At 39.7% G+C, this 25,700-nt stretch overlaps 1 protein-coding gene across 1 annotated transcript; it reads right to left on the bottom strand.

The window, feature by feature from the left end:
- Positions 1-498: 498 nt before the first annotated feature.
- On the bottom strand, positions 499-25,700 carry LOC6586178 (protein lozenge). The gene is made up of 5 exons (XM_032733206.2): positions 22,993-25,700; positions 20,272-20,511; positions 13,959-14,072; positions 11,875-12,159; positions 499-2,216 (listed from the first exon to the last, which is right to left on the bottom strand). Exons 1-5 carry the CDS (start codon positions 23,381-23,383, stop codon positions 1,171-1,173), a joined length of 2,076 nt encoding a protein of 691 aa, XP_032589097.2. The 5' UTR covers positions 23,384-25,700; the 3' UTR covers positions 499-1,170.

Genomic DNA, 25,700 nt, shown 5'->3' with positions numbered 1-25,700 from the left:
GCTTCGCATAGTTTTGACGCCGACAATGGCATTGCCTTTTGCAATTTAACAATTGACTGCACTGGCTTGATTTGCAGCTCAGCTTTTGTTGCATTTGGCACAAACAGCCTACACATATATGAGAAGGGGGCACGTGAGGAGGGGGGCTATGATTTTGCATCTTTCGGATGTAGCAACCGCGGCGGGGTGTTCAATTTATTTATGCTATGGCAAAACCGCAGAAACACAGAGAAGAAAAAAAAAACATTGCACGACCCATGATGATCCATGGAGCTGGAGTTAGGGAGCTTAGCCAAGCAAGGGAATTGTAGTTGGTAGCCCAAATCTAAGTGGCTAAGAGTGTGTCTGCGGATGTCTGTATATGTGTGTGTGTGTGTGTTTCGCTCTGGCTTGAATCATAATTTATTAACACTCACTCTTAAGGCTTCGTATAAAATTCATGATTTTCGCAATTGTTGCTGATGTTTTTTTTTATTACTAACTATTGTTGTTGTTTAATGTATGTGCATAATTAACGGTAGTTATTGTTGTATTTTTACCTCTTTGTTTTCCTTGTTTTCCATTCGAGTGTGGTTAGGTTTTCTGCTTTGTTTTTCTCTCTGGCCCCACCATGAGACATGAGAGGGGGCCTGGCTCTTGGATCATTGCTTAATAAATTGTGTTTTCTTTCTCTCATTTATTTTATTTTAAATAAATACGATAACTTTATTAATAGTCTTCCATCGTTGCTTCGGCGTCACTTAAACAAAATAACAAAAATCGCATCAGACATTTTCCTGCCACATGACGCAACTAATCTACACTTAATACTAAAAAAAAAAAAAAATTACTTAAGATTTTAGTTGTACATACTAAGTATTCAATATAAACGTTTAATGTGCCATACCAATACATACAATTATTATTTATTTATTTATATGGAAACTATTTACAGTTCTTATCGATATATGTTTAAAAAAAAAAAAAAAATTGATTAATTTTATATTTGATATTCGAATATGTTCAGACGATTTCTGCATCGTGCTAAATTTCATAGGCAAGATAAAAACATAAAGAAGAAGAAGAGTAGAAAATATACACGCAGAAATTGCATTTTCATTTTGGTTTTCAGTTCAGTTCTATGTGCAGAAAGGCGCGTGTTCTTTGGAGTGGCCCTGCCATCAGATCGGGTCAATAGGGACGCCAGACTTGCGTCATATCGCCGACATCCTCTTCGCGTGCCGCCTCATTGCTAACATCGCTTGGATGCTGCTGTTGCTGCTGGTGCTGCTGCTGCTGCTGTTGCTGGTGCTGTGCCTCGAGCTGCCGCTGCGCCTCGAGCTGCTGCTGCTGCTGCTGCTGCTGCTGATGATGATGATGATGCAAATGATAATTATTCTGGCTGGCGCCCTCGGCCGCCTGCTCGGCAATGGCAACGGCTGCCTGCTGATCCTGTTCGCCGAGCGAAACGCCGCCGCTGAGGCCAGTGCCCAGGCCAATCTCGATGCTCGAGCGATTGCTGGCCAGCGAGCTGATCGTCAGCTGTTGGTCCGTGGCCAGGTACTGTTCCAGCTTCTCGCTGCTGTGCAAGTGCAGATGTATCTGGTTCTGGTTGACCGTTGAGTAGAGTTGTGGATATAGCACGACAGGTGGTGGCGGCGCCGTGGCATGGCCAGCCGCTCCGCCGTATTGGGCCGCCGTTGCTGAGCAACTGCCGTATTGGTAGTTGTTGTAGCCATTCGACCAGGCCGCCGCATTGTTGTACGCCGTGGGCGTCGCTCCGTAGCTGGCGTTGAGCGTCTCTAGATCTGACTTGGAGCTGGTGCCACAGTAGCCACTGGCCGCGGCCGTCTGATACGGATCGGCGGAGAAGCCGTGCATCTCGGGAAGCACCGTCGATATGTGGTAGTTGGCCGCGTCCAGCGTGGTTGTCTCATAGCCGCTCATGGCGCTGCTATAGTGGTTCATGGCCGACGCCGTCCCCACCGGCACCGGCACTGGCACCGGAGCAGCAGCCGGAGGCGGAGGTGGGGGTGGAAGCGCCACCTGATGCTGCAGGTGGTGATGGTGGTGCGCCGCGTGGCTATGCGAATGCGAGTGCGAGTGCGAGTGTGAGTGCGAGTGGGTGTGGTGGGCATGATGATAGGGCACGCCCACTCCGACGCCCACCGGATACGCGATGTTAGCACCGGAGCTGGCCGAGCCTGTCCACTCAGCGGCGCCTATCAGATCGGTTTCTGCAAGAGAAATAGTTGGTTAGCAGCGAGCTGAGCAAGTTGGCAGAAAGCCAATTTATTAGCGAGCCCCCATCTGGAGAACGTTCCCCACTCCCCACGCGATCCCCATGTCCCGGCGCACAGCTGCACTTGTCACAAACATGCGTGGGCGTGGCTGGCGACAGGCGGAATGGATAATTGAAAAATAATTTCATATACGTCGACGCGGCGCGACCCACGTGTGTGTGCGTCCTTCACCCCTGGCGACATGGCCAAGGGGTTAACAAATTGGCAGAGCAAAAGAAAATTCCAAGGCATGCCCAGGGCAACTAGGACAAAAGCAGCGGGTGGTCGCCACCCATCCCCTGCTTCGCTGCCATCCTGCTATCCGGCCCCCTGCCTCCTGCCTCCTGCCTCATCAGTGATATTTGACACAACGTCGCGCGCATATTTTGATTAATTACGTAAGCCAGCGGGCCCAGCAAAAGGAAAAGAAACAGAACTTTAAGTATCCCATGAGCCAGCTCAGCCAGCCAAAGAAGCTGGGCCAAATATGCCTTTTAATTAATCAAATTCATTAGGAACAGGGCACGAGTCCGTGAGCAGCGCCAGCCCGTGCTAAGTCAACTATTCGCAATTATTACCTGCCTAATCTACTAATACAATGAAAGCAAATAATTCCACTAATTACACCTGACAACAACAACAAGCCAGAACCTTGCTTAAAGCCAAAACACAAGGCTTGCTTGAGCTGCCCATATTTGGGATTCCGTTATCTAACACAATATATACATATCTGTCTATATATCTATGTATATTATATGTATATTTTATCAAATATTTAGACGATTACTTGTATGCTAATTGGATTTGTTGTACATATACGATTTATATAATTTTGTAGAAGAAATTGTAAATCTAAGTGAATCTAGGTGAATCTAATTAAATATATGTATGTCAATCTTTCTTCTATATGAGTTTATTATCTATGACGATCTATGTCGTCAGTTCTAATAATTGATTAACCCAAACAATACTACCTAAGTACACAGATGGCATAGAGATTGACGGATTGTTATGAGATGGAATTACATATTCGTCACTATATACCTACTACTACTACCTTAAACTTTTATCCCGGTCTGTTATATATGAGCATATAGTATATTAACTTACAACAAGTCAGTAATATCTTAAATATAATAAGAGCTTTAATTTTGAAATTTTGACTTTATTTTAATTGATATTAGCTTCAAATTGTTATACCCTGAACCCATTTTCAATGGGAAATCAGGGTATAATGGTTTTGTTGAAATGTATGTAACAGGCAGAAGGAGGCTTGGCAGACCCCACAAAGTATATATATTCTTGATCAGGGCGATGAGCTGAGTCGATTTGGCCCTGTCCGTCTGTCTGTCCGTCTGTCCGTCCGTCCGTATGTATGAACGCGTCGATCTCAGAAGATATAAGAGCTAGAGACTTGAATTTTTTTCCTAGGTCCGTGTATATCACGCGCATATCAAGTTTTTCTTTATATATCGATAACTACTCCCGATATTTTATTATCGATGAAAAACCTTATCGTAAGCTAGTTATTTAATTATATCTCCTACACCTTTAGAGCTAGAGCTTCCAAATTTTAAATGTAGACTTATTTGTATTTTATATAATTTCGATTTTTGTTGTAATTTATCCCCCACCCCTATATCCACCCTTTCACCCTCACCTTTGTAAAAGGCGTATTTCAAGTACTAGAGACGTGTGCTTTGGAATGTATATACATTTTCATCATATAATTACGCCCTGAAACTTTCATTAAGATTGTACGTATAGAAATTAAATTATTCAACAAATAAATTCTTATAATGTTACCCACACTACAGCGCAGTTAGCAGAGCGCGTTCTAATACGTGCGTGTGTATGTATGTGTGTCGAAAAGAAGTGCAGACTGATTAGAATATCAGATTAGAGGGTTCAGGTTATCTCCTAGTCGAGCAGTCTCGACTAGAGTCTTCTTACTTGTTTTTATCACGGTTTGCGTAGCACTACTGTTCTCTATGTACATGAACTGCTGGTTTGAAATATAAAATCATGTTTTGTATAAATACTTAATGCTGTAATGTAGTAAAAGTATTTGTGTTTATTTGATAAATAATTGATTTGAGCAATTATATTTGATTTCATTCATTTGACCTGTTGAAGGGCCACTCGCAATCTTGGGCCCATTTGCAATTTGCAATCTTCGTGTCATTCCCATTCCCATTGCCGACTTCTGTGCAGTTGATGTGTGTATTTTGACCTAAATGGCGCGGGGGGAGTGGGCCAAGAAAATTGCATACGAGAAACTTTTCACCCGGCACTTATCACATTTTATTGTTTCAATTAAGGCGCAAATTGCATTGCTGGCACAAAAGCCGAGGCAATCAGAGGGCCCAACCCAACTACCGCAACGGCTCGTCGGGGAGATGCAATGAAGCGAAACTGTCTGGGACGCATAACGAATAATGACTTTGGCTAAGGACAAGCTGCCCTCACCCAGGCCTCTCGGCCAGGCACGTGCAGAAAAGCTAGTGCCACGGGAAGGGGCAAGTGGCACGGGGTAAATAGCAAGGGGCAAGTATACGCATTTTACGCTATTTGCCCCTTGGTTGAAGCCTCCATTAATGTCACTTGCATTGAGTATAATTGCGCCCTCGCTGTGTATACGCAATGCAATTTGATTGGCCTTCTATATGATAGGCACGCGTGGAGAAATTCATATACTACAATATTATAATATGAGTACCTAATTTACATATAATCAAATGTGTCAAATGTTTCGAATAGATTCTACTCCTAAGACATTAGAAAATATGCTTTTCTATGGGCATAGATATATCCACTAGAAGATATCCTGGTTCTTTTTCAAGCGGCGTTGGGATTATTTATAATATTTATTTTTTTTTTTTTAAACATGCAATGGCGATGGCGTGCAACAATATGGACATTTCAGAAAACAATATGTTATATATTTATTTATATAAATAGCTCTCTTTAGCAGTTATTTCTACTGGCTTTCACGAAAGGAAAAGTTCAACACTTAATATCTGAGTCTTAAGCTATTTTAGTCTAATAACAGACGGAAGTGAACTTATGCAAAACTCATAGATAGTATGTATGTATGAGTTTATCAGGGCTATGGTATATTCTAGTCTGTATATAATTTTGGGCAATGTCCTTCTTGCCGTATGCGTATGAACGCACTTTTTTCGGCACTATTGAAGATAGAGAAAGTTGGAACACACACTCGTGTATATCTAGCTAGAAATCATATTAGTTGAAGACCTAGAAAGCTTAAATTTGGTATGTAGAATCGTGTTGACCATCAAGATCAGCAAGGTATGGCAGATATATGTATCTACGCCAATTGGGGGCGTGGCATATGGGATATTTTGCACGTTCGATTTGCCACTACGGGCCATGGCGAATATATGTCCGCCCACAGGGGGCGTGGCAAACCGCAAAAGTTTAGAAACAATTTTTTTAGAAGCTTCAAATTTAGATAGTTGAGTTACTAGTAACCTTTTCTATCGATGAAACAAAAGTAATTGTTACGCCTCTTTAGGGGCGTGGCATATCGAAAAATACCCTGCAATTTTCACATTTTTTGAGCGAAAGCATCAAACGTTTGCAGCATTAGAGCTAAAATTGCTGATGGGATGATGTGTATTATTATGATGAATGAGTATTCTGCAGTTGGTAATATCCAACTGTGCCGTTCTTACTTGTTATACCCTGAACCCATTTTCAATGGGAAATCAGGGTATAATGGTTTTGTTGAAATGTATGTAACAGGGAGAAGGAGGCGTGGCAGACCCCACAAAGTATATATATTCTTGATCAGGGTGACGAGCTGAGTTGATTTGGCCCTGTCCGTCTGTCTGTCCGTCTGTCCGTCTGTCCGTCCGTCCGTCTGTCCGTCTGTCCGTATGTATGAACGCGTCGATTTCAGAAGATATAAGAGCTAGAGACTTCAAATTTTTTTTAAATGTCCGTAATTACAGCGCGCATATCAAGTTTATCATTAAAAATCGATAACTCATCTCGATCTTTTTTTATCGATAAAAAACCTTATCGAAACCCAGTTATAAAATTATATCTTCTACACCTTTATTGCTAGAGTCTCCAAATTTTTAATGTATGCTTATATGCAATTTATACAATTTCGGTTTTTGTTAAAATTTACCCCCCACCTCTGTGCTTTGGCAATTACATGCATATTCATGTTATAATCATAATCTAAAAGTTTCATGAAGATCGTACGTCATAGTAAGCGCACACTGCAGCCCATGCGTGTTTATGCGTGGTTGCTTGTATGTGTATGTGTGTGTGTATGTGTGTGTGTGTATGCGTTTGTGTCTGTATGCGTGTGTGTGTGTATGTGTGTCTGTATGCGTGTGTGTGTATGTATACCTGTGTGTGCGTACGTGCGTGTGGGTGTGTGTGTGTGCGTGTTTTTTGTGTAAGCTGAAAGTCGCGAAAAAGTATTGAAATATCTATTGCTCCAAGGGTTCAGGGGATCTCGTAGTCGAGCAGTCTCGACTAGAGCTTTCTTACTTGTTTTAAATTGATGTGTTTGTGAAATATTTTAATAAGTTGACTTCATGTGATTAAATATTATCTTTAGATTAAAATCGATCAAAATATGCCCTGATCCTTGCTTATTTAGCTCCACTGCTATATAACCGTTTCCTTTAGGGAATTTGTCGATGAGAGTTATTTTCATCATTTGAATTGAAAGTTTGAGTTTATAATAAATCATATGACTTCTATTGACCAGGCTTACTCATTTAGCAGTTTTCCTCTTAAAAGCCCATAGCAGGTCTACATTGAAAGAGTTTCGTTTGCTTCAATATTAATTTAAGATATTAACATGTTCTCTCGGTACTTGCAGCCAAAGCTATTCGCCGAGGCGTAAGTTGCGCAAATCAATGAGTAATTCGTTTGGCTGGCCGGATATCTGCGATTTTCTTTGGTCATATTCTTCATATCCGCTTCGAGTGCAATCAAGCATAAGGAAGTGCCAGAGGAAGAGGAAAGGGAAGAAGAAGAGACTCGGCGAGCTGATTATAAAACCACAGTTGGCCAATAATCGCCGTCAGCAGGGCATTGGGCAGCAGTTAAAGCTCCGGCCCAGGGCTCGGGCTCGGATTGGCAGCGACCCCGTTTCAGGTTCTCACAGCTTTCGTTTGTCAGCGCCATCTTGTAGCTCATTAAGGAGCAGACAAGAGAAGAGCTGAGCAGAGCATAGCTTCCCGACACGAAACACAAGTGCCTAGCGACCAGCGACCAGCGAGCAGCGACCAGCTACCCGCCAGGTGGTGGCTAAGTGCCATTGCTGTTAATTAAAGTGGCTCCACGGCACTGCTTAGTCTCCTCTTCGGGCTTCGGGCAAAATGGCGGATGGTAAAAAAAGCAAAAAAAAAAAAAAAAAAAAAAAGAAAAAAAAAAAAAGTGCCAGCAACTTTGCTGTGCAATGTTGTTGTAAACAACAAACGGCACGAAACGGAAGTGAATTTGCGGTTTGGGTCCGGGCTTGGGTTTGTGTTTGGGTTTGGGTTTTGGTGGCGAACCAACTTGGCCACAGTTGGCGTTTTATGGGCCAAAAAGATTTCATTTCAATGTGCGATGGTTGACATTTTTGTTGTTTTTGCATGCGTTGCTCTCGTTGTTGCTGTTGCTCTTTCGCCTTTACTGTTACCCAGCCCACAATACACGGCACGCATTTCTGGATGTGCATCTTACAGTTTGCAGTTTGCAGTTTGCAATTTGCATTTTAATGTTGGATGTTGTTAATGTTGATGTTTGTGTTGGTGTTGGTGTTGGTGTTGGTGTTGGTGTTAGTGTTGGTGTTGCCTCGGCCATAGCCAACAGCTGCGCAACCGCATTTGGATTGATTTGTGGCTTGGGCACACACACTCAGTAAAAACTAAAATAAAGTTTTAAAAATGTTCCAAATAAGTGCTAAACTCCAGCATGCCGCTCGACCCATCGATCTGGAAATCCAAACAGATGTGCATTTACATACATCATACATATTCCACGCATACTGCCAGCATCAAGAACACAAAAATGCCAAGCATGAAGCCATTCAATTGCTTTAAACTAAATAAACTGTACGCACAAGCACACACGAAGGCCCCAGTTGCCTTCCAAAAGTGCTTCATTTTTATTTCGAAGTTAGTTTTAATTTTATATTCATTTTAATCGCTAAGAAATAAAATAAATAAGAAATGGTTTGTAAATCGCAACATAGCCGACTTGGAATGTCCCTATCTGTTGCGGTTCTATTCAAAAAGATAATTTCCGAATGGGTTGCCACTACGTATAGTTTATATATTATATACGTACATATGTGAACTATCATGAACTGATAACATGTTTTGAGTACTATATATATACTATATATAGATAAGCTCATGCCAGGAGTAGGGCGATGAGCACTAAATACAGGACAATAACATTTAATGATAATACTAATATTAACATTATGTGCAATATATGTATATTATTATTAACGACATGTTATTATTAAAGTAACTATAAATTGTGTGTGTGTTTTTTTTTATTTGTGTATAATTGTTTGTACTTATGTTAAATATAAAACGTTGATATACACCTCTATGAAAATGACATACTCCCATTTATTTTATGCAAGATGAATTTAAAATTTCTTTTCGATACCTCATCATGATATTATCGAAAAAATCTTGTTTTCTTTAATTTTAACCATTTGAGCATTCCAGGATCCTGACAAACTACAATATTTTTCATTTCGATTCCGTAGATTTTCATTTCTAAGTACCTCTCTAATTTATCTCAAAATAAAAAAAAAATTAATTCGATGACTTAAAAGAAACTTGAACCTTCATGCACGGAAGGCTACACGTAAAATTATTTTCAAAAATGAATTTCCATAATGAAGAGGGTAGCTTGAATAACTGTCATAGCCGCTAAATAAGCTGTCTGTCTGTGTGAGTTATGTGTGTCTATATATGTGTCTATATATACATATGTATGCATGTAGGGTTAGACTAAAACAGCTTTACAACTGGGTACAGGGTATCTGCCAGTCGGGCACTTTCGGCTAAAGTATCTTTCGTTCGACACCTAAGGTGCTGTTGAGATTCTTTACAAATTAAAAATTACACATACATATGTTTACCCCAATTTGGGCCCAACAAATATTACGCCCTTTTAGAGGCGTGATCTACCAAAAGTAATTGTAGCATCAACATTATGCTAACAACTAAGCTGCTCATATCTCGATTTCCTCCCCTGGAGGGCGTGGCAAGAATAAAACTACACAGCTATACCAGAGTTTTAAACTTAAGATCGTCAAAATCCAGGGATTCTTCGCCGGTAGACCTATAATTATTGGTTCGGGGAAAATCAATAAATATCTACTTAGGTGGACATTTTAAAGGTACGTACTGAGCGACTGCAAAAATCTAACGTATTTATATTTGTGTATATCATAAAAGTGTATACATATATATACATATATAGTTATATACGTATATAGCTAAAAGTCCCATATCATTTGTGATTATCGATTAAAATTCTAAGGCCAGTTTAAACAATAATAATTCATCATTTGAGTTTCGTTTCATTTCGTGGAATTTCCCGCTGATTTCCGTTAACAAGAAAAAAAAACTGCGATTTTAGCCAAGTTATTATTATGCGTAAATTAACAATTTAAGCGCCACATTAAAATATTAATGGCGTAGCCTTTTAACAGTAACAAAAGTCAGAATGTACATATATTTATCTACATACATATATGTATATGTATATTTATACGTGTTTATGCATATATGTATGTATGTATGCTGGTATATGTGCATATTGTATACATCAACCACGAAACGTTGGCCAAAAACGCGCTGTGGGATTTTTAATCTACGTTTGGGGCATTTCCGGTTTTGGCTTATTTTAGCAAGCAAACATAACGAAATCGATTGCACTGCCAAATGCCCCACGAATGCTGTTGTTGTTATTATTGTTGTCGTCAGCATTGGTTGTTATTGTTATTTTCGACAATTAACAGGCAACAACGACGACGGCGATATCGATGTGTCACTTTATTCGCATCGTACATACATATTTATTGTAATTGGGCAGTTCGATGCCGCGTCTCGACTCGATTCTCTTTTGGTGGCATACAAAATGCAAAATGAAAAAAAAAAAAAAATCATAAATTAATTAGCATAAGCAACACTTAGTCGCCGTATCAGAGTTTCTGTTTCACATTCGTCTAGGTTCGAACTAGCCCCTGACTCATACCACAGTGACTCAGCCCTCCATACCCATAACCAGTGCCGGTCCAGTCCCCAGTCCCGAGCGCCCCAGCTTCTCAGCTTCCCGCTCTGTGAGCCAGTTGCTCAACTTCTGTTAAATAGCAATAATTTTGCCTCATTTTAAGTTGTTGCGACCCAGAGTGGAATTAACGTATATTTACATACCCTGTGCACTCTGATCTATAACATCTTGGCACACATACACAACCACATACATAGACAAGCACATACATATGTATTGTATATGCCTTAAGCTTTACCTAGTTCGCAACATCTTTGACGGCTTGCCTTTGTATTAATCTATACATGGCATACATATAGCCAGCATTATGAACGGTTGCCTATTTCTCTGACTATAGAGGCTTGCTCCGCTCCGATTCCAGCTGTTTCATATGCAAATCTTATCTGCTATAGTATGCAATTTATCAATAACTTGTCGCGGTTTCATTTACAGCGATAGTCTATTTAAAGCTTTTTCTGTAGCTCATAAAATCAAGTATCTATAGGTGCGAACATTATATTCTTAGTTGTGGCAAAGAGATCAGCATTATGTATCGATATATAGCTTAGAGCTTTATATATAATTTTAATCGACACCTTACGTCAGTCTGCGTCTCTATTAGAGGAAAGAATACACTTTTGAATCTAATTATCGATAATTCAATAGTATCGATAATCGTTGATGATTTAAATGAAACCAGACACCAGAGCAGATAGAGTTGTTTTCCAACTAATTATTATAATAAGTTCTCGTCGCTGAGTACAAGGTATTTGACTAGTCGAGCTGGGCTGGGTAATACCTGCGCACTATATACATAGTATAAAGCTCAATCTGAATTCTCTGGCACAGACTCAAGATTCTAAATGGAAGTACTATTATAACATAGTTATATTCTATGTAGTGAAGGCACGACAATGCAAGGTATGGCGAGACGAGGCCCCAGCGACAATGATCGATATCAACGGGGTTGAACTATTTTTAAGTTTTGTGGAGGAAAATAAATAAATTAGCGGCATTATGTTAAGAGATAAGTAATAAATACTAAAAATAAATCGAGACTGCGATTGCGTCTGCGAGCGGCCGTTCGTTAACTCAATTAAAACGTTTAGGCCGCCTGGTGCCAGTCGAATCGACCGAATTCTTGATCATCTAATAAAGTGCACGCACACACACACACGCACACATACACATACGCACGCAGACAACACAGTTACACATTGTCACGGAAGCAAATGCAGTCAGCATTAAGACTCGTTAGGTTCATTAAAAAGAAATTCTTTGAGAGTGGAAACTTGGTTTGGGGAGTGGGTCAGCTCTTTGGGTCTATATTATGTCTTACCTTGAATTTGTGGTGCGTTAGGCTTGTAGCCCTGGCAATCCGAATTTATTGTACTATTTGACGATGAGTAATTGCTACCCAATTGCTGGGCAATGCTCGCGTTTGTGGTCAGCGCGTTGCCAGCCGATGCAACCGACACCGCTGCAGCCGCCGCTGCCGTTGTAGCAGCCGCAACCTTTGCCGAGTGTCGCAGCGTTTCCAGTTCGTGAAATGTTTTCGGGAAGCCGTCGATGAATGGTCGCTGGCCCAGGCCGAGAGCACGGTACTGCGGACCGCCTGTTGGACCTGCACAATATGGCAAAAGAATTTGCATGTGTTATATATATTGGTATTTGAAGTATGGTACGATATATGTATGGGATTAGTAATTCATAACAGTTCCAGTTAGCTGAGCAAATTTTAAGATCTGTCATCTCATTGAGGTCACAAGATTTACTCTGGCATTGCTTTGGGTCAAGTCAAGTCCAGACGAGGTAAGAAATAATTGCTAGGGATATCTTCCAGCTGATTAAGTTTATAAGTTAGCACGAAAATCTATCGATCATCATAACTACCGAAGATCAGCGATGTCTGCGAATACTTCACACCTTCACAGCACTTCAGTTAACAACAATGTTGCAGACTATGCTTCGCGACATCACCACCAGTCGTCGTTAGCACCTTTAGGACATAGGGCTAGTTTAGGCAGTAAGAAGTTATGCTCCTAGTTTATGTGATATTTGAACATAAATCGCGCTGCTCGCTATGCCACATTCAAAGTTGACTTTCAAAGTTTACTCTTGACATGAGACTTCGCATTCATAATTTATATTTCGATTGTCAAGTCGCTCCGCCTGTCAGTCTAGCTGATAGATCTTAAAGTCTGTAGTACGCTAGCCTGGAGTAGAGTATGAAATATATGAGAGCTAAAGACATAGCACATAAAATGACTATTTTAACTATATGAACGACTGCTCTGCGTGAAATCGATGACAAAACTATATCGAGTTTTATTTATTTGAGCACAGCTCATATGTCTTGTCGTTAGCTACATTAGGGCTTCTAGAGGAAATTTTGGTATTTTCCTTAATAAGAAGTGTCAAAACTTTACTATATTTTTATAAAAATTGATTAATTTAATTAGGCTAACTGCTAAAACTGTTAGAATTCCCAAATGATTTCTATATATTATTAATGAGAGATACTTGCAGCTATCTGCAGAGCACCTTAAAGCCATTTACTGATTCATCCTTATTGTACTACTACCGCCTAACTTCTCATTCCACCCTCGCTCGATCGTTCGTATGGAATGAACACATACTCAAGGTAAAGCCGCAGCATATTTTATAATGCATATACTTAAGTTAACTCGTATGTAGAGTACGTATTGCCAGTGAAGACCTAAAAATGCATTAACAAAAAAATTAATATTAAAATAAGAAAAAATTAATTCATACTCGTATATGCATTACACAAAACTAAAGAGAGAGAGAGAGAGACAGAGAAAAAACACATACTCAATACGACATCGTTGCCGCCTTTGCAAAAAGGTTTTTCTTTGAAAACCGCAATTTTTTCAGAAACCGTAGGAAGCAATGCAGCTCAGTTCAGTTCAGTTCAGTTCAGTTGAGTTGAGTTGAGTCGAGTTCAGATGACTTGAGTTAAGATATACATACGTACGTACGTAGGTACGTTTATCTGCCTGTCCATCTGTGTGTTGGTAAACCGGCTGCACTTTTCAAACACCTTCCAAAAAAAAGAAGGTCGTCGAAACAAAATGGCGGCGCTCACTTTACAAGATCTCGCATTGCGAGCAATTTTCAAGTCAAAATCTGACGCAAATATTTTGACGGCATGCAACAGAAGGCAGAAGCCTGAGGCCAGAAGACTGAAGGTAATCTCTCGACTTCCACGAGGATTATGAGTGATTAGCATTGTGTGCAATTGGCCGATATGGCTTATGCCAGTTACATCAATTAGACACTTGTCTAATGCGGCCTAAGACCCAATGCTAACCTAAAACCCAGCGTGTGACCTGAGCCCGTCCCGCCTGTGCGGCCTGTGCGGCTTGTGCTTATGTTTCAGTTAGATTCCGTGCTACTTACTTGTCTTGGAGCGCGGCTCCCGGGGACCGTCCACTGTCACTTTGATGGCTTTGGCATAGGTGGCAACTTGTGGCGGGCTTGTTGCAACGGTAATTGTTAGCGTAAAGCTCTTTCCTGTAACATTGGGAAGGGCGAAAGAGAAACATTGGGTATTAAAAGTCGTATATTGATTTACGAGACAGCTAATTGGCTACCGAATCAATTTCCAGCTCCTCCCAAAAAGTATTTAGAATGGTCTGCTGTCGACTGCCCTCGATGCACTATAAGCCCTTGCAATTCCCAACTACGTTGGCCACTTGTTAAAGGATCTTCGAGTTTGGATAATATTTTGAAAGATTTCTTAGAAACGCTAATATAATCGAATTGTAAATATTACATATACATACATATATAGGTTGTAAATACTAAGTTCAGAAAAGTTCTATACAGTGTGATTTTCGAGATACTTGTAGTTTACCACATATGAGTTCAGATCAACTTTATATAAAGCTCTATGGCTTACTATATCATATATATGAAATATTTTTGGAATTTATGGGGCTTTCTATTTCTTTGCTTTTTTCCCCAAATAATTATGTTGTCATATATGCCATATATCATGTTTATAAATAAATATCTAAGTAGAAAATGCCTATTTCTTAGTCTAAACATTTAAATTATTGTAAGATACCATTAACAAACAAAAAATCATCTGTACTTTTAACAAAGCGTGAAATAAATTGAAATCAAGAAATTTTTAGAATTTCGATTGATATCTTTCTCTGCACTCGAATGTATAGTTAAGTCGATATCTATATCCATATACGTATCTGTCACTGGAAAAGGGTATATCTGCATCGGCTTGCTTATCTCATCCTTAGCACTTTAAGCTAACTCTTTTTTTTTTTTTTGTATGACGCAATTTGTTTGAGCTCGACATAAATTTTGTTGATCCTTCGTTGATGGCCACCTCCAAGCGTTTGTCCCGCACCGCATTTATGGCAACAAACAAACAACAACAACAAGAACAACAACAAGCAAACGCCATAAAATTGTTGAAACCTGTCGGCTGGGCGCGCGAAACGGGGCAACATTGTGCTCTTTGAATGGGCTTGACCATGTTTACACTATTTATGGTCGAAGCGGGTGTCGCGACGCGCCGCATCGCGCCGCATCGTCTGCTCTAATGGTAAGCGGTGCACGCTGCACACTGAACGGTGATAAGTTTATCGATTTGCCAACCGCAGTCTGTAATCGATTATCGGGCGCGGGAGTCTGTTCGACTCTCGACTGACTATGGCATACGCATTAATTGCCGTTTTTGCTGCACGCTCTGACTGTCAATTTAATAAATGCATTCCCCCATGTGTATGCCCTGCACCCGTTGTGCAAAAAGGGTATATTGGTTTTGTGCATATGTGTGAAGTAAGCCTGCCGAACCAGGCGTGGCATGCCCTAGCAATCTTGGCACCGGATCAATAAGATCTATCTATTTATCTGTCTAACGCTCTCTATATACAGCTAGAGACTTAAAGCATGATATCTTTTATCCAGATCGATTAAAACAACATCCTAGATACATAAGTTAAGTTAAGTTTAGTAGCATAATGTTGTTAAGTCTCTTCTCTAGTTCATACTTTGTCGAAACTGCAGTACATATACCACTGGAGATTTGTGCAGGATGCAGGGTATTTGCCAGCCAGGGCATTTCAACTAGAGCACTCTGACTTGTTGTCGGTGGTTAATGAACAGATATTTGCAGTGCGTGACGAGAGGGGGCTGCAGACTGAAAGCCGCACAGGTAGCCAGTTTATGCACACATTCATACTATATATTTAAATAGCCACTAAAGCAACATTGTTTTTACTTTGTTGCTGCACAGCCAAAAGCTAGCGGGTGAGAGGAGAGAGTCGAATTCGGTACCGTAGACAGAGCCAAAATCAATCCTTCCTGGCAACCGCAAAACCTCAGTCGCAACCATTGCAATAGTCCCCGCCCGCCTGGCATGGGGCTAGTGGGAGAATGCATTGCGCACCCACGCGGCAGCAACGCAAGGCAGGTCAGAGGCTGGCAGTAGGTCTGGTACTTGCACTTGGACAACTCGACAAAATGATATTTAATTAAGGACAGTTTAGCCAACGAGCTGGACATACCTAAGCCCAGAGATATTTAAGTTCATTAACCCAACTCTGTTTGTTTGTATAACTCTTCACGCATTCCGCATAAACTGTGCTCATCAGTTAGAAAGCGTTTGTCCTCGACCAGTCCGACTCGCCGCTCTCGACTGTCGATTCTCGACTCTCCAATCACTGAGCTCCACTCTCGACTCCCTGTCATTTAGATCTATTGGCGTGCTACGTGGTCGTTGACGCTGGCTTCAAATGTCTTCATTAGCTCGAGTTGAGCTTGCGTTTGAAAGTCAAATCTATCGCAATAAGAAGCCAAATTAATCAAACTGCTCCAAAAAAAGAAACAAAAACCAAAAACATAATGACACGAAACCCCGAAGAAAAAATAAATAAAATTCAAACTGAATACCAAAACTTTTAAAGAGACTCCTAGACATTTTGGTTTTGCTTGCTCTTTGGTTGTCATTATTCAATGGAGCGCACCGACGCATTTGTGTTACCTGGCACAGGTTGGGAGCAGGAGGCAAAGGCAGAAGGCGGTCTAAACTGGAGCAGTGAAGCCAAGGCAATCAGCCGCAACTCAACAAGCGCACACGCGTCTGCCTTTTGTTGTACGGATAAAATATGGCACTACTTATGACCGCTAAAGACCCAATGTAAATGATAATACATAATACTAATAATAAAAATAATAATAATAATAGCAATGATAGAAATTATAATGAGCAGCCGCTCTCGACTCTCGACACTCTCAGCTCCGATCGTGAGGAAAACAAAGCATGCAACAACCTAAATGAGTTATCAACATCAGCCCCAGCTGAACAATGGCCAGCCAAACAACTCAGCGCATCAGAGCCAAATTTCTAGTAATTGGTAAAGACGATCAATTTAAAAATGGAGCCAGTCCCAGCCGTGTACAAGTCTGACTATTTATGTCTCCACATATGCGAAACACTGACTCTACTCTGGTAACTCTAGTATGTTTCAGTTCGTTGCGACAGGCTTTCATTTTACTACATATTATTTACTACTATTATTACTACGGATATAGAATGTTTGCTCCAATTTTCATCAGTTGGCTTTTTCTTGCATTTTATTTCAGTTACACTTGCTCACTTCAAGTCAAATGAGTATATTGATTTTAAATACCGCCGAGTTCCGATAATTCGACTTACACAGAAATTCAAATTATCGAGATTTATCGAGAACGATTTTTTTTTTTTGATTTAGTGACACACTCGATTTTAGCGGGGTACAAATTATCAAGACTCGACTGTATATTGTTTCTAGTAGTAATATAATTGCTTCTAGCTTTAAATCTTTAAATGATTGGGACTATAAAACTTTGTATATTTGTCAATTGTCATGATGTCCTGGATGAAAATAATAATAATTCTAAAAATTTGATTTTTCATGTATTTTACTGCAGTTTATTCATTGTATACTTATTTCCAAATTTATTATATTTTATGTACATATAACAATTTATCAGTTGGTCTATATGATCTAGTCACCTGTTACGTGTTACCTAGGTTTGAAATTCAACAGTTTAACTAGGAAATATACTTCAATAGTTTAATATTTTATGTCATTTGTAGTCCCTTTGGCTATTTAAACATGTCTTTTCATGATTTTTTTTGGCTGTAAGTCTTAAACTAATCAGCATGTAGATATAAATTTTTATCTAAAATATTAAATTTCGGTTATTTTCTCGCTATTCAGTTTCTGCTTCATCCCCAAAGAATAAAGTTGCTGCTGTACGATGATAATATTGTACTAGTATTAGTATTATATGCATATATATATATGTATTGTATAGAATCCAACTATCAAGTCTATAGCCCTAACAACGGTTCATGCCATATCATTCATCGTGCTTAGTTTTCAATAGATACACTCATTTAATATCCATATTATTATTAGTATCCATATAATTGACATAGGCCGAAGCTACAAACGGTCATGGTATATTTTAACTATCTACATTCACTATATATAATTATTAAGGCAGAGAGACCAACAAGCCAACATATTCTTCAGTTCTTCAGTGAACGAGAGTAATGTTCGGATTGAAGATATAACATGGCTAATATCATGAAGACGTCGAACGATTTGTTAATAAACTTTAAGCTTATGCAAAACTTTTTCATAGAGACTTATTAAGGCAATTCTAGAACAGCATCGAGGAGGAGTTGGCATTCCTTGAACGAATCGCAGCTTCATTTGTCTTTCTTTTTTATTCAACCTTTTAATTAACGAAACACAGAGGAAACTTATGGGACTTAGCGAGGAATCGCTGCGGCGCGTGTCGTTCATTTGCCGTTTTTAATCCTTTCGGTTGTTTGTCCTTTGATATTAGATTAGGGCTGATAAGAGATGGCCGGACGGATAGGCGGTCTAATAAAGGCCAAAAACAATTGCCAGATTACCAGATTGCGATCAAACAGTTGTTGGCCAAATATTGAAAACCATTTAAAGGGAGGGTACAACAAAAAAAGTTAAATAAATCTATGACGCGTGACAATGTCAGGCTTGCTCGAAAAGCTGTATTTAAAAATATGTATATATATGATATAGACACATATATATTTATATATGTGTGTATATAAACAAGCGCTCACACACTTTGAATGTTGTTTGTTTGCTGGACGAAATGAGCTTTGTCATTTAATCAGAAAACACCGCATGATGTCCTGGCTCGCCATTTACATAGCTCTCTCGCTCTGGCACTCGTTGTATTGGCCATGGGGGCGTTGGGCGTTGGGCGTTGGGTTCGGCTATTAAATGAACGACACTGGGGCTGTCGTTGACAATTTGGTCAGCGCTTACATTCTTACATCATTAGCTTGTTATTTGCATGCCTGTTGCCGTCGTCGTTGTCGCTGCTCGGCTGTTGTGGCAGTAATTATTAGCTGCCCCTTGCGGCACGAGCCGTCAATTGGCAGGCATGCAGGCTGCCTGCCTGGCCGTCTGTCCGTCTGTCCGTCTGGCAGGCAGTCAGGCAGGCAACAGTTGCAGCTAATTAGCCAACTGCTGCTGCTGCTGCTGCTGCTTCTGCTTCTGCAAAATTCTATGCAATGGGACTCTGAAGTACCAGCTCATGACCATATCCCTATGTATTATAATGTTGGGTTCAAATCGATTATAACATTGCGTGACGCCCAAAGAACAGCTTCAGCTCAGCTCGGCTCAGCGCAGCTCAGCTCAAGGTATTCATGTGAGCAAGCCGACTGCAGCTAAATTCGCGAACTGTCGACCCGAGTTGTTGTCGTTGTTGTCGAGTTGTTGCATGTTGCCCCGGGGCCAGCGCAAACTGCAGCAAGAGCAGCAGCAGCAACAGCACGATCAGCAGCCTAATGTGACGACTGGACATTGATCCTTGCTGCGTGTTAGGGCCCATTCACAATAATCACAAAGCTGAAGCTAAAGCCAGAAACGCATTGTGCAACGGATGCCCCAAACTTAACTCGCTCAATCAAAGCACTTCCGCTCTCAGCAACAACTTCCGTTCTTTGGCCAAAATTCGGATTCTTGAATAAGAAATTTGCTCAACGTTGCCAGACGAAACGACTGCAAGTCGAAGAGTCTTTCTTGAATTAAAAGGACGAAGCTTTATTTTTATTTTTTGCCATTTTTTCGAGTTAAGATAGATGAAAACAATAAAAAATTATTGGCTTATATGTCCAAAAGAACTAGAAATTAATCTTATCAGATGTGACCTGATGTGAATGAATCATTATTTGGGTGTCAGTCAACTTTCTTGAATACATTTGAAAAAGTCTGCTCTATATTGTAGAATGCATAGATAATCATGGGGTTCCAAGTTTTCATCAATCTATCTGAATGAAACTTCCACTGCACTAAGCAATATATTGTCTATTATGTAAGTAGTTGACTCAAGTTGAAGTGCAGCTGGCATATTTATGTTCCATATAAAATATCGTAATATTTGGAATATATTCGCTTGGTCATTTTCCTCCCTGATCTCTGCTTTACAAAGTGAAGCTAAAGACTTAACATTTGGCACATATACTGTTGTGTATTTCATTGTAGTGTCGAATAATCTGCCCATGTATATTCCAGTAATAAAATATATCAATTTTGAGGTATATACGCAGAAGCGCACCTCTGAGACTTGGTAAATGGAGACCCCTCTACGTATGTATATCTGTCTCGCTCTACGCATCTACATATTTGGAACTCACCTCGACCACTGCGTCCGACGAAGCGCAGATCGTTGAACTTGGCCACGCCGTTCTTCATCTGGGCTGTGTAGTTGCGGAGCTCGGCACAGCAATTCTCGTCGTTGCCCGCCCGGATGGTCACATAGGTGCCATCGCCGACGTCCGCCAGGGCGACCACTTTAAAGGCCAGCGGCAGAGTTTTATTCGAGCGCCAGTGAGAGGGCAGGGCGGAGCAGAGGAAGTACGGATTGCTGGTGCGCACTGCAATGCAGAACGATAAATAAAATTAAATCAAATCGAAATTGCAAAATAAAATCAGAAAAAAGCAATAAACAAAAATGTATAATCAATTTATGGATTCATTTATAATTTCTCCAAAATATGGTGAATAATTGATAGTTATTTGGCGGCAGCATTTGACCATCAATCATTTCCATCTGCATTAACCGTTCCACCATGGCGCTTCATAATTAATTAGTGGGTGGTCAGTGCCAAAGACACCGTCAGTTGCCAGTTAACAGTTGGCACTTGCCAACTGCCCCATTGTGGGGCAACATCTGACAGTCAGTCAATCAACGCGGAAGGTCACCAGGCATCTAGTTGCTGATTTCTAAAAATCATTTCTGAATTTAATTTTCAATTTCAAGCAGCATATATGTAGACATATATAAAGTAGTCTATAGTAACAGTGGTATATGCAAACATACATATAAGATAGTTTATCAAATATCGCAACTTGATATTCCATTCAAGCCGAAAGTTTCAGTTAGCACTGTTTTGCCTCGCAGGTTTGTACTAATTTTATATGAACTCTGAGTTTTAAGTAAATAAATATTCTATAGTAATGTCATCCTTTCATACTTCAGAGCTTCAGCTTTATCCTGCTATTGTTTGATATTCATGTTTACATATAAATAATTGTATTTATGCTCGAGAATGTCTGTGTTACATCTTGCTGTAAGTTTATGTGTATATATTCCTTAATATGCATTTTAGAACTACAAACTAGATATATATACATGTGCATACATATGCAGATACACAGATACACACATACACACATATATCCATACACAAACACGCATAAGTTTAGATATATGCAAAATAATTTCGTGCTCGTAAATCGCACAAAATCGTAAATTCTACAGTTTTATAGTTCCATAAATTTCACTTAAATGTGCGCCCAATACAGCATATATTTTACACCAACTATTTGAATTTGCAAACAAAAATTCTCTGTTCTCTACAGATTAATAAGACAAATAATATTTAATAATATAATTTAAATGAATAATATTTAATAATATTGCGAGATAAATAATATACTGCGCGATATCATCTACAGTCGACTCTCGGTATTTCGAAATTCAAGAGACTCTTAAAATATTTCGAATTGTCGAGTGTTTAACCATATGAGTACGAATTACCGCGTCTTAGCAATGATTTTTAGTTCGAATTACTGAGTGATAACTTTGAATTAATGAGTGGTTCGAAATAACGCCAGTTTGAAAAAACAAGAGTCGACTGTATTTAGTGAATTACAAAATATAAATTATATTACAAAATTTTGTTGTGGTAAAGAAAACTTCAAAACTAGTGGTAGCTATTCACTCTTAATTAGAGTCAAGATTACAGGGTATCTGTCTCTACAGTACCTGTTGGCTAACAACACAATAATTACGGGTATGATATAAGCAATATCTAATACCTACATACTGGTACAAGGTATCTGATAGTTAACATGTATTAGTTAGAGCACATCATATCATATCATCACATCAATTTGTTTATCAGCTAGCTATCCTTCTACGTTCCCAAATTTGTCATAATCAAGGTGCTGAAGAGCATAAACACAAAAGCAAAAGAAAGAGAAGAAGCTATCGACCAAAAATGCATCCAAGTCTTATAGGGAACAGGGTAATCTTTCACTAAATTCCACGCAGGATGATTTTCTCAAGCTCTGAGATTTCATATGGGTCATTGATACGATCAGGCATATATGGATTTCAGTGAAATGTTCTACCAAAGACGAGCGCCTAAAGTAGAAGACGAAGAGAAAGAAGTAAAATAAGAGCAGCAGAAAAAAGAGCAGCCAAGACTCGTGCGTTGATATCAATAACAATTATTGATATCAATTTACTCGTCACCGAACATTGATATACATTAAAGCCCTAAAAGTTTTCGATATCTTATGAATGTCATCCTGGCCACGCGCTAAAGCATCGAAAGCAAACTGTGCAGTATAAGCAAATCCGGATTTGTAATTTTCGAACTACATATATATAATATAATATACAGATATATAATATAATATATCAAATAGTTTTCACCAACTGAATATTAAAACGATTAGTATCCAACTTATTTTCTTATAGATTGGAAATAAATATATCTAATAATTCTATTAGAATTTTTAAATGAGAGAAATCTATTAAAAGCCGAATTAGATTTATTTTCCTTTGAAAAGTATCAAGAACATCGGACAAAATAAATTCGAGCTTATTAATATGCTTTCTATAACTATATAGAAAAAAGTTTTCTTTTTTTGTTAGAACTAGAAAGATCTAAAAGCGAAAATACCAATTGATCTTTAATGAAAATATCAACGAAGTCGAACTAAATAATTTAATTTATATTTATGACAATATAGAGCAAAAGTCGAAGTCAATATCCGTACACTCTGTGTTTACATATTGTATTTCTTTTTCTTTATAATATATATAAATTTGGTATGATGCATACCCAATTCGCCGGGATATTCCTGTTGTCGTTCGAGCACAAATCGCTCCATCCATAACAAATCCTGATGTACTGCATTGTTGCTGTTGTTGTTGTTGTTGCGACTGTTAGTATTGTTATTATTATTATTGTTGTTGCTACTGTTGTTGTTGTTGTTGTTGATATTTATTTTATTGCCACTGCCACTGTTGGCACTGTTGGCGGTGCCATTGCTGGCGCCACCTGTTGGCGAACTGCTGCCGACACTGGCACTGCTCGACGGCAACACCTCGCACATGATCGCCGCAGCGGCTGAGCCACCAGCGGTGGCAGCAGCAACAGCCGTATTGGCGCTCTTATATTCCGCTGGCGCTGACCAGCCCGTACCCGTTGGCGATGCTGATGATGTGACCATTGCCGACCGATTGCCGCCGTCGATGGTGCTGCTGCTGCTGCTGCTGCTGACGGGTGCCACAGCCGGGATAGCTCCTGTTTCGATTGCAATTGCGCCCGTATAGTAGCTGTTGAAGTCGCTGACGATCGTCGTTGTTGTTGCTGAGTTGCTGTTGCCGCCTCGCTGGGCAAATGGAAATGCATTCGGTGTGGGCGTCAACAACTGAATCAAAATCAAAATCCAAATCAAATCAACAATTATTGCTGTTGTATTTTCCTTTTTTTTTTTTTTTTTTTTTTTTTTTTGCGGCGCCAATTTGTCGAACGACAAGTGATTTGTGCGGGCTTCGCTCTCACTATATAAAGATTTGTGTTTTTTTTCAATTTCAGTTTATGTTGCTGTTGCTGTTATCACTGTGGATCGATAACTGATGCCTCAAGCAGTTGCAGCAGCTGATGGTTGTTGTTGTTCTTGCTGTTGTTGTTCTTCTCTATTTTGATTGACTTAATAATCAGGCAAAACAAAAAATTAGTCACAAATTAACACTCGATGACTTAATGACGACTATTGTTGATCTTGCTGTTGTTACTGTTGATGATGTTGTTGCTGCTGCTGCTGCTGCTGCTTGCTGATTCTGCTGCTGTTTGGATGTTTAGCTCTTGACTTCCATGGCTATTGCAACATTAGGCACACACAGATAAACACACACATACATGCGTAGATCATAATCAATTCATTACATTCATTTGCGACTACATTTTCGCGCTTTTTCTTTTTTGTGCTGTGTCATTTGACAACAGCAACAACAAGAGCATTGTTTTTACTCTCCTATTTCTTTCTAATTGGAACAACAGTATCACTTGGTTTACCAACAACTGTTTCCGTTAAAAGTATCAGAAACTTTTTATTTTTTAAATGTTTATTGCTATTTTGATTTCAAATTTTATTTGATTAACGTGTTTATTAATTTTTTGTTTGTTTTTATTTTTTATTTCGAATCTAAAGTTTCTGTTTGGCGCCTTTTTTTTAGCCTAATTCATATTGCAACAATAATAATTATATTAATAGTAATAATTAATAAATCATTACACTTCCACACACGCACACACACTCACACACACAATGGCAAATTCGTAAAGCGCCATGTGCAGTTGGTTTTTTGCTATTTGATTTGATTGCCAACAAACAAAATATGTAAAAAAAAAAAGAAACAGGTGCGTCCGCGTGTCGAACTAAATTGTTACTGACACCTAACGTGGCCACCAGCGGCGAGTTAACCTATAGAACAGCCGCCAGCCGAGCCGAGCACAAAATTCACTCATCGTCATCACTATCGGCGCGACGGCAGCAACAGTAAACCGCCGCCGCAACACCCTGTCCGCTGCCGCGCTGCTGCTGTCGCTGCTGCTGCTGCTGCTATGATAAGCTGTGAACATTAATTCCAACGGCTCTCTTGCTCTTGCGCTCTTTAACTGCGTGCTGCCTGCACTCTGCGCTCTTATTCAGCAATTGCCTTTTCAACGGCTGAGCTCGTTTCACTCTCTCGCCGTTGCGTCTGCGTCGGCGTTGAGCGCTAGCCAATCGGCATGCGGTTGCCAGTGCATTGTGCGCAGACCGTTATGTCTTAAACGCATTGTGATTGGCTAGACGCAGTGTTCATGTGTGTGCCTGTGTGCGCCTGTGATTGTGCTTTGTAGGTCACGGTGGTTCAGGCAAGTGTTTGCTTTTTTTCCGTGGAGCCCATTGCCGTCTGTCATTGGGTGGAGCCCAATTTATTTGCTTCTGTGCGGCCAATTGGCCTCGGCCGCTCTTTTGAATACTCTTTGCCCTTAGCTTGTTTTGTTTTCTCCAAGCTCTTGCTTTCTCTCTCTCTCTCTCGTTCTCTTGCTTTTCTATCTCTCTCGTTGTCAGTCTCTATATCTTTCTCTTAGGTGCCCTATCAATGCTTATTTTTGTTGTTTTATACTAAGTAAACAGTTCTTGTGCTCGTATTTATGTTAATTTTTGTTATGTATTTATTTTTTTAAGGCAAAACGATAGTTGTTATCAAACTCCAGATTGGGCTGTGCGGCTATCATAATTATCATAAATGCCACATGAATATCTACAACTAAATATTTAATGTAGTAGTTATAATTTACGTACCAGCCGATCGAAGTGGCATTCGCATTTGCATTGACTAATTGCTCTTACTTGACAATTTTCTTACGAAGGCCCGCTTACAGAGCAGTCAGTGCGAAGTACCCGCACTTATGCAGGAATGACGATGGTTGACTCAACTCGAGTTCCATAGGTATTCATGCAGCTTGTTGCATCCACACACACACACGCACATAAG

The sequence above is a fragment of the Drosophila mojavensis genome, unplaced genomic scaffold, assembly GCF_018153725.1.
Source record: "Drosophila mojavensis isolate 15081-1352.22 unplaced genomic scaffold, ASM1815372v1 contig_136, whole genome shotgun sequence".
Taxonomy (NCBI): domain Eukaryota; kingdom Metazoa; phylum Arthropoda; class Insecta; order Diptera; family Drosophilidae; genus Drosophila; species Drosophila mojavensis.
The sequence above is the reverse complement of the archived record's forward strand: the minus strand, read 5'-3'. Positions and strand labels throughout refer to the sequence as shown.

Bases quoted from the DNA above. Each gene is read 5' to 3' on its own strand.
- LOC6586178 (XM_032733206.2), bottom strand. From the start codon at position 23,383: ATGGTCACATCATCAGCATCGCCAACGGGTACGGGCTGGTCAGCGCCA. The intron at 12,160-13,958 runs GTAAGTAGCACG...CATATTGTGCAG, and splicing joins GGAGCCGCGCTCCAAGACAA to GTCCAACAGGCGGTCCGCAG. The intron at 2,217-11,874 runs GTAAGACATAAT...TTTCTCTTGCAG, and splicing joins TAACGCACCACAAATTCAAG to AAACCGATCTGATAGGCGCC.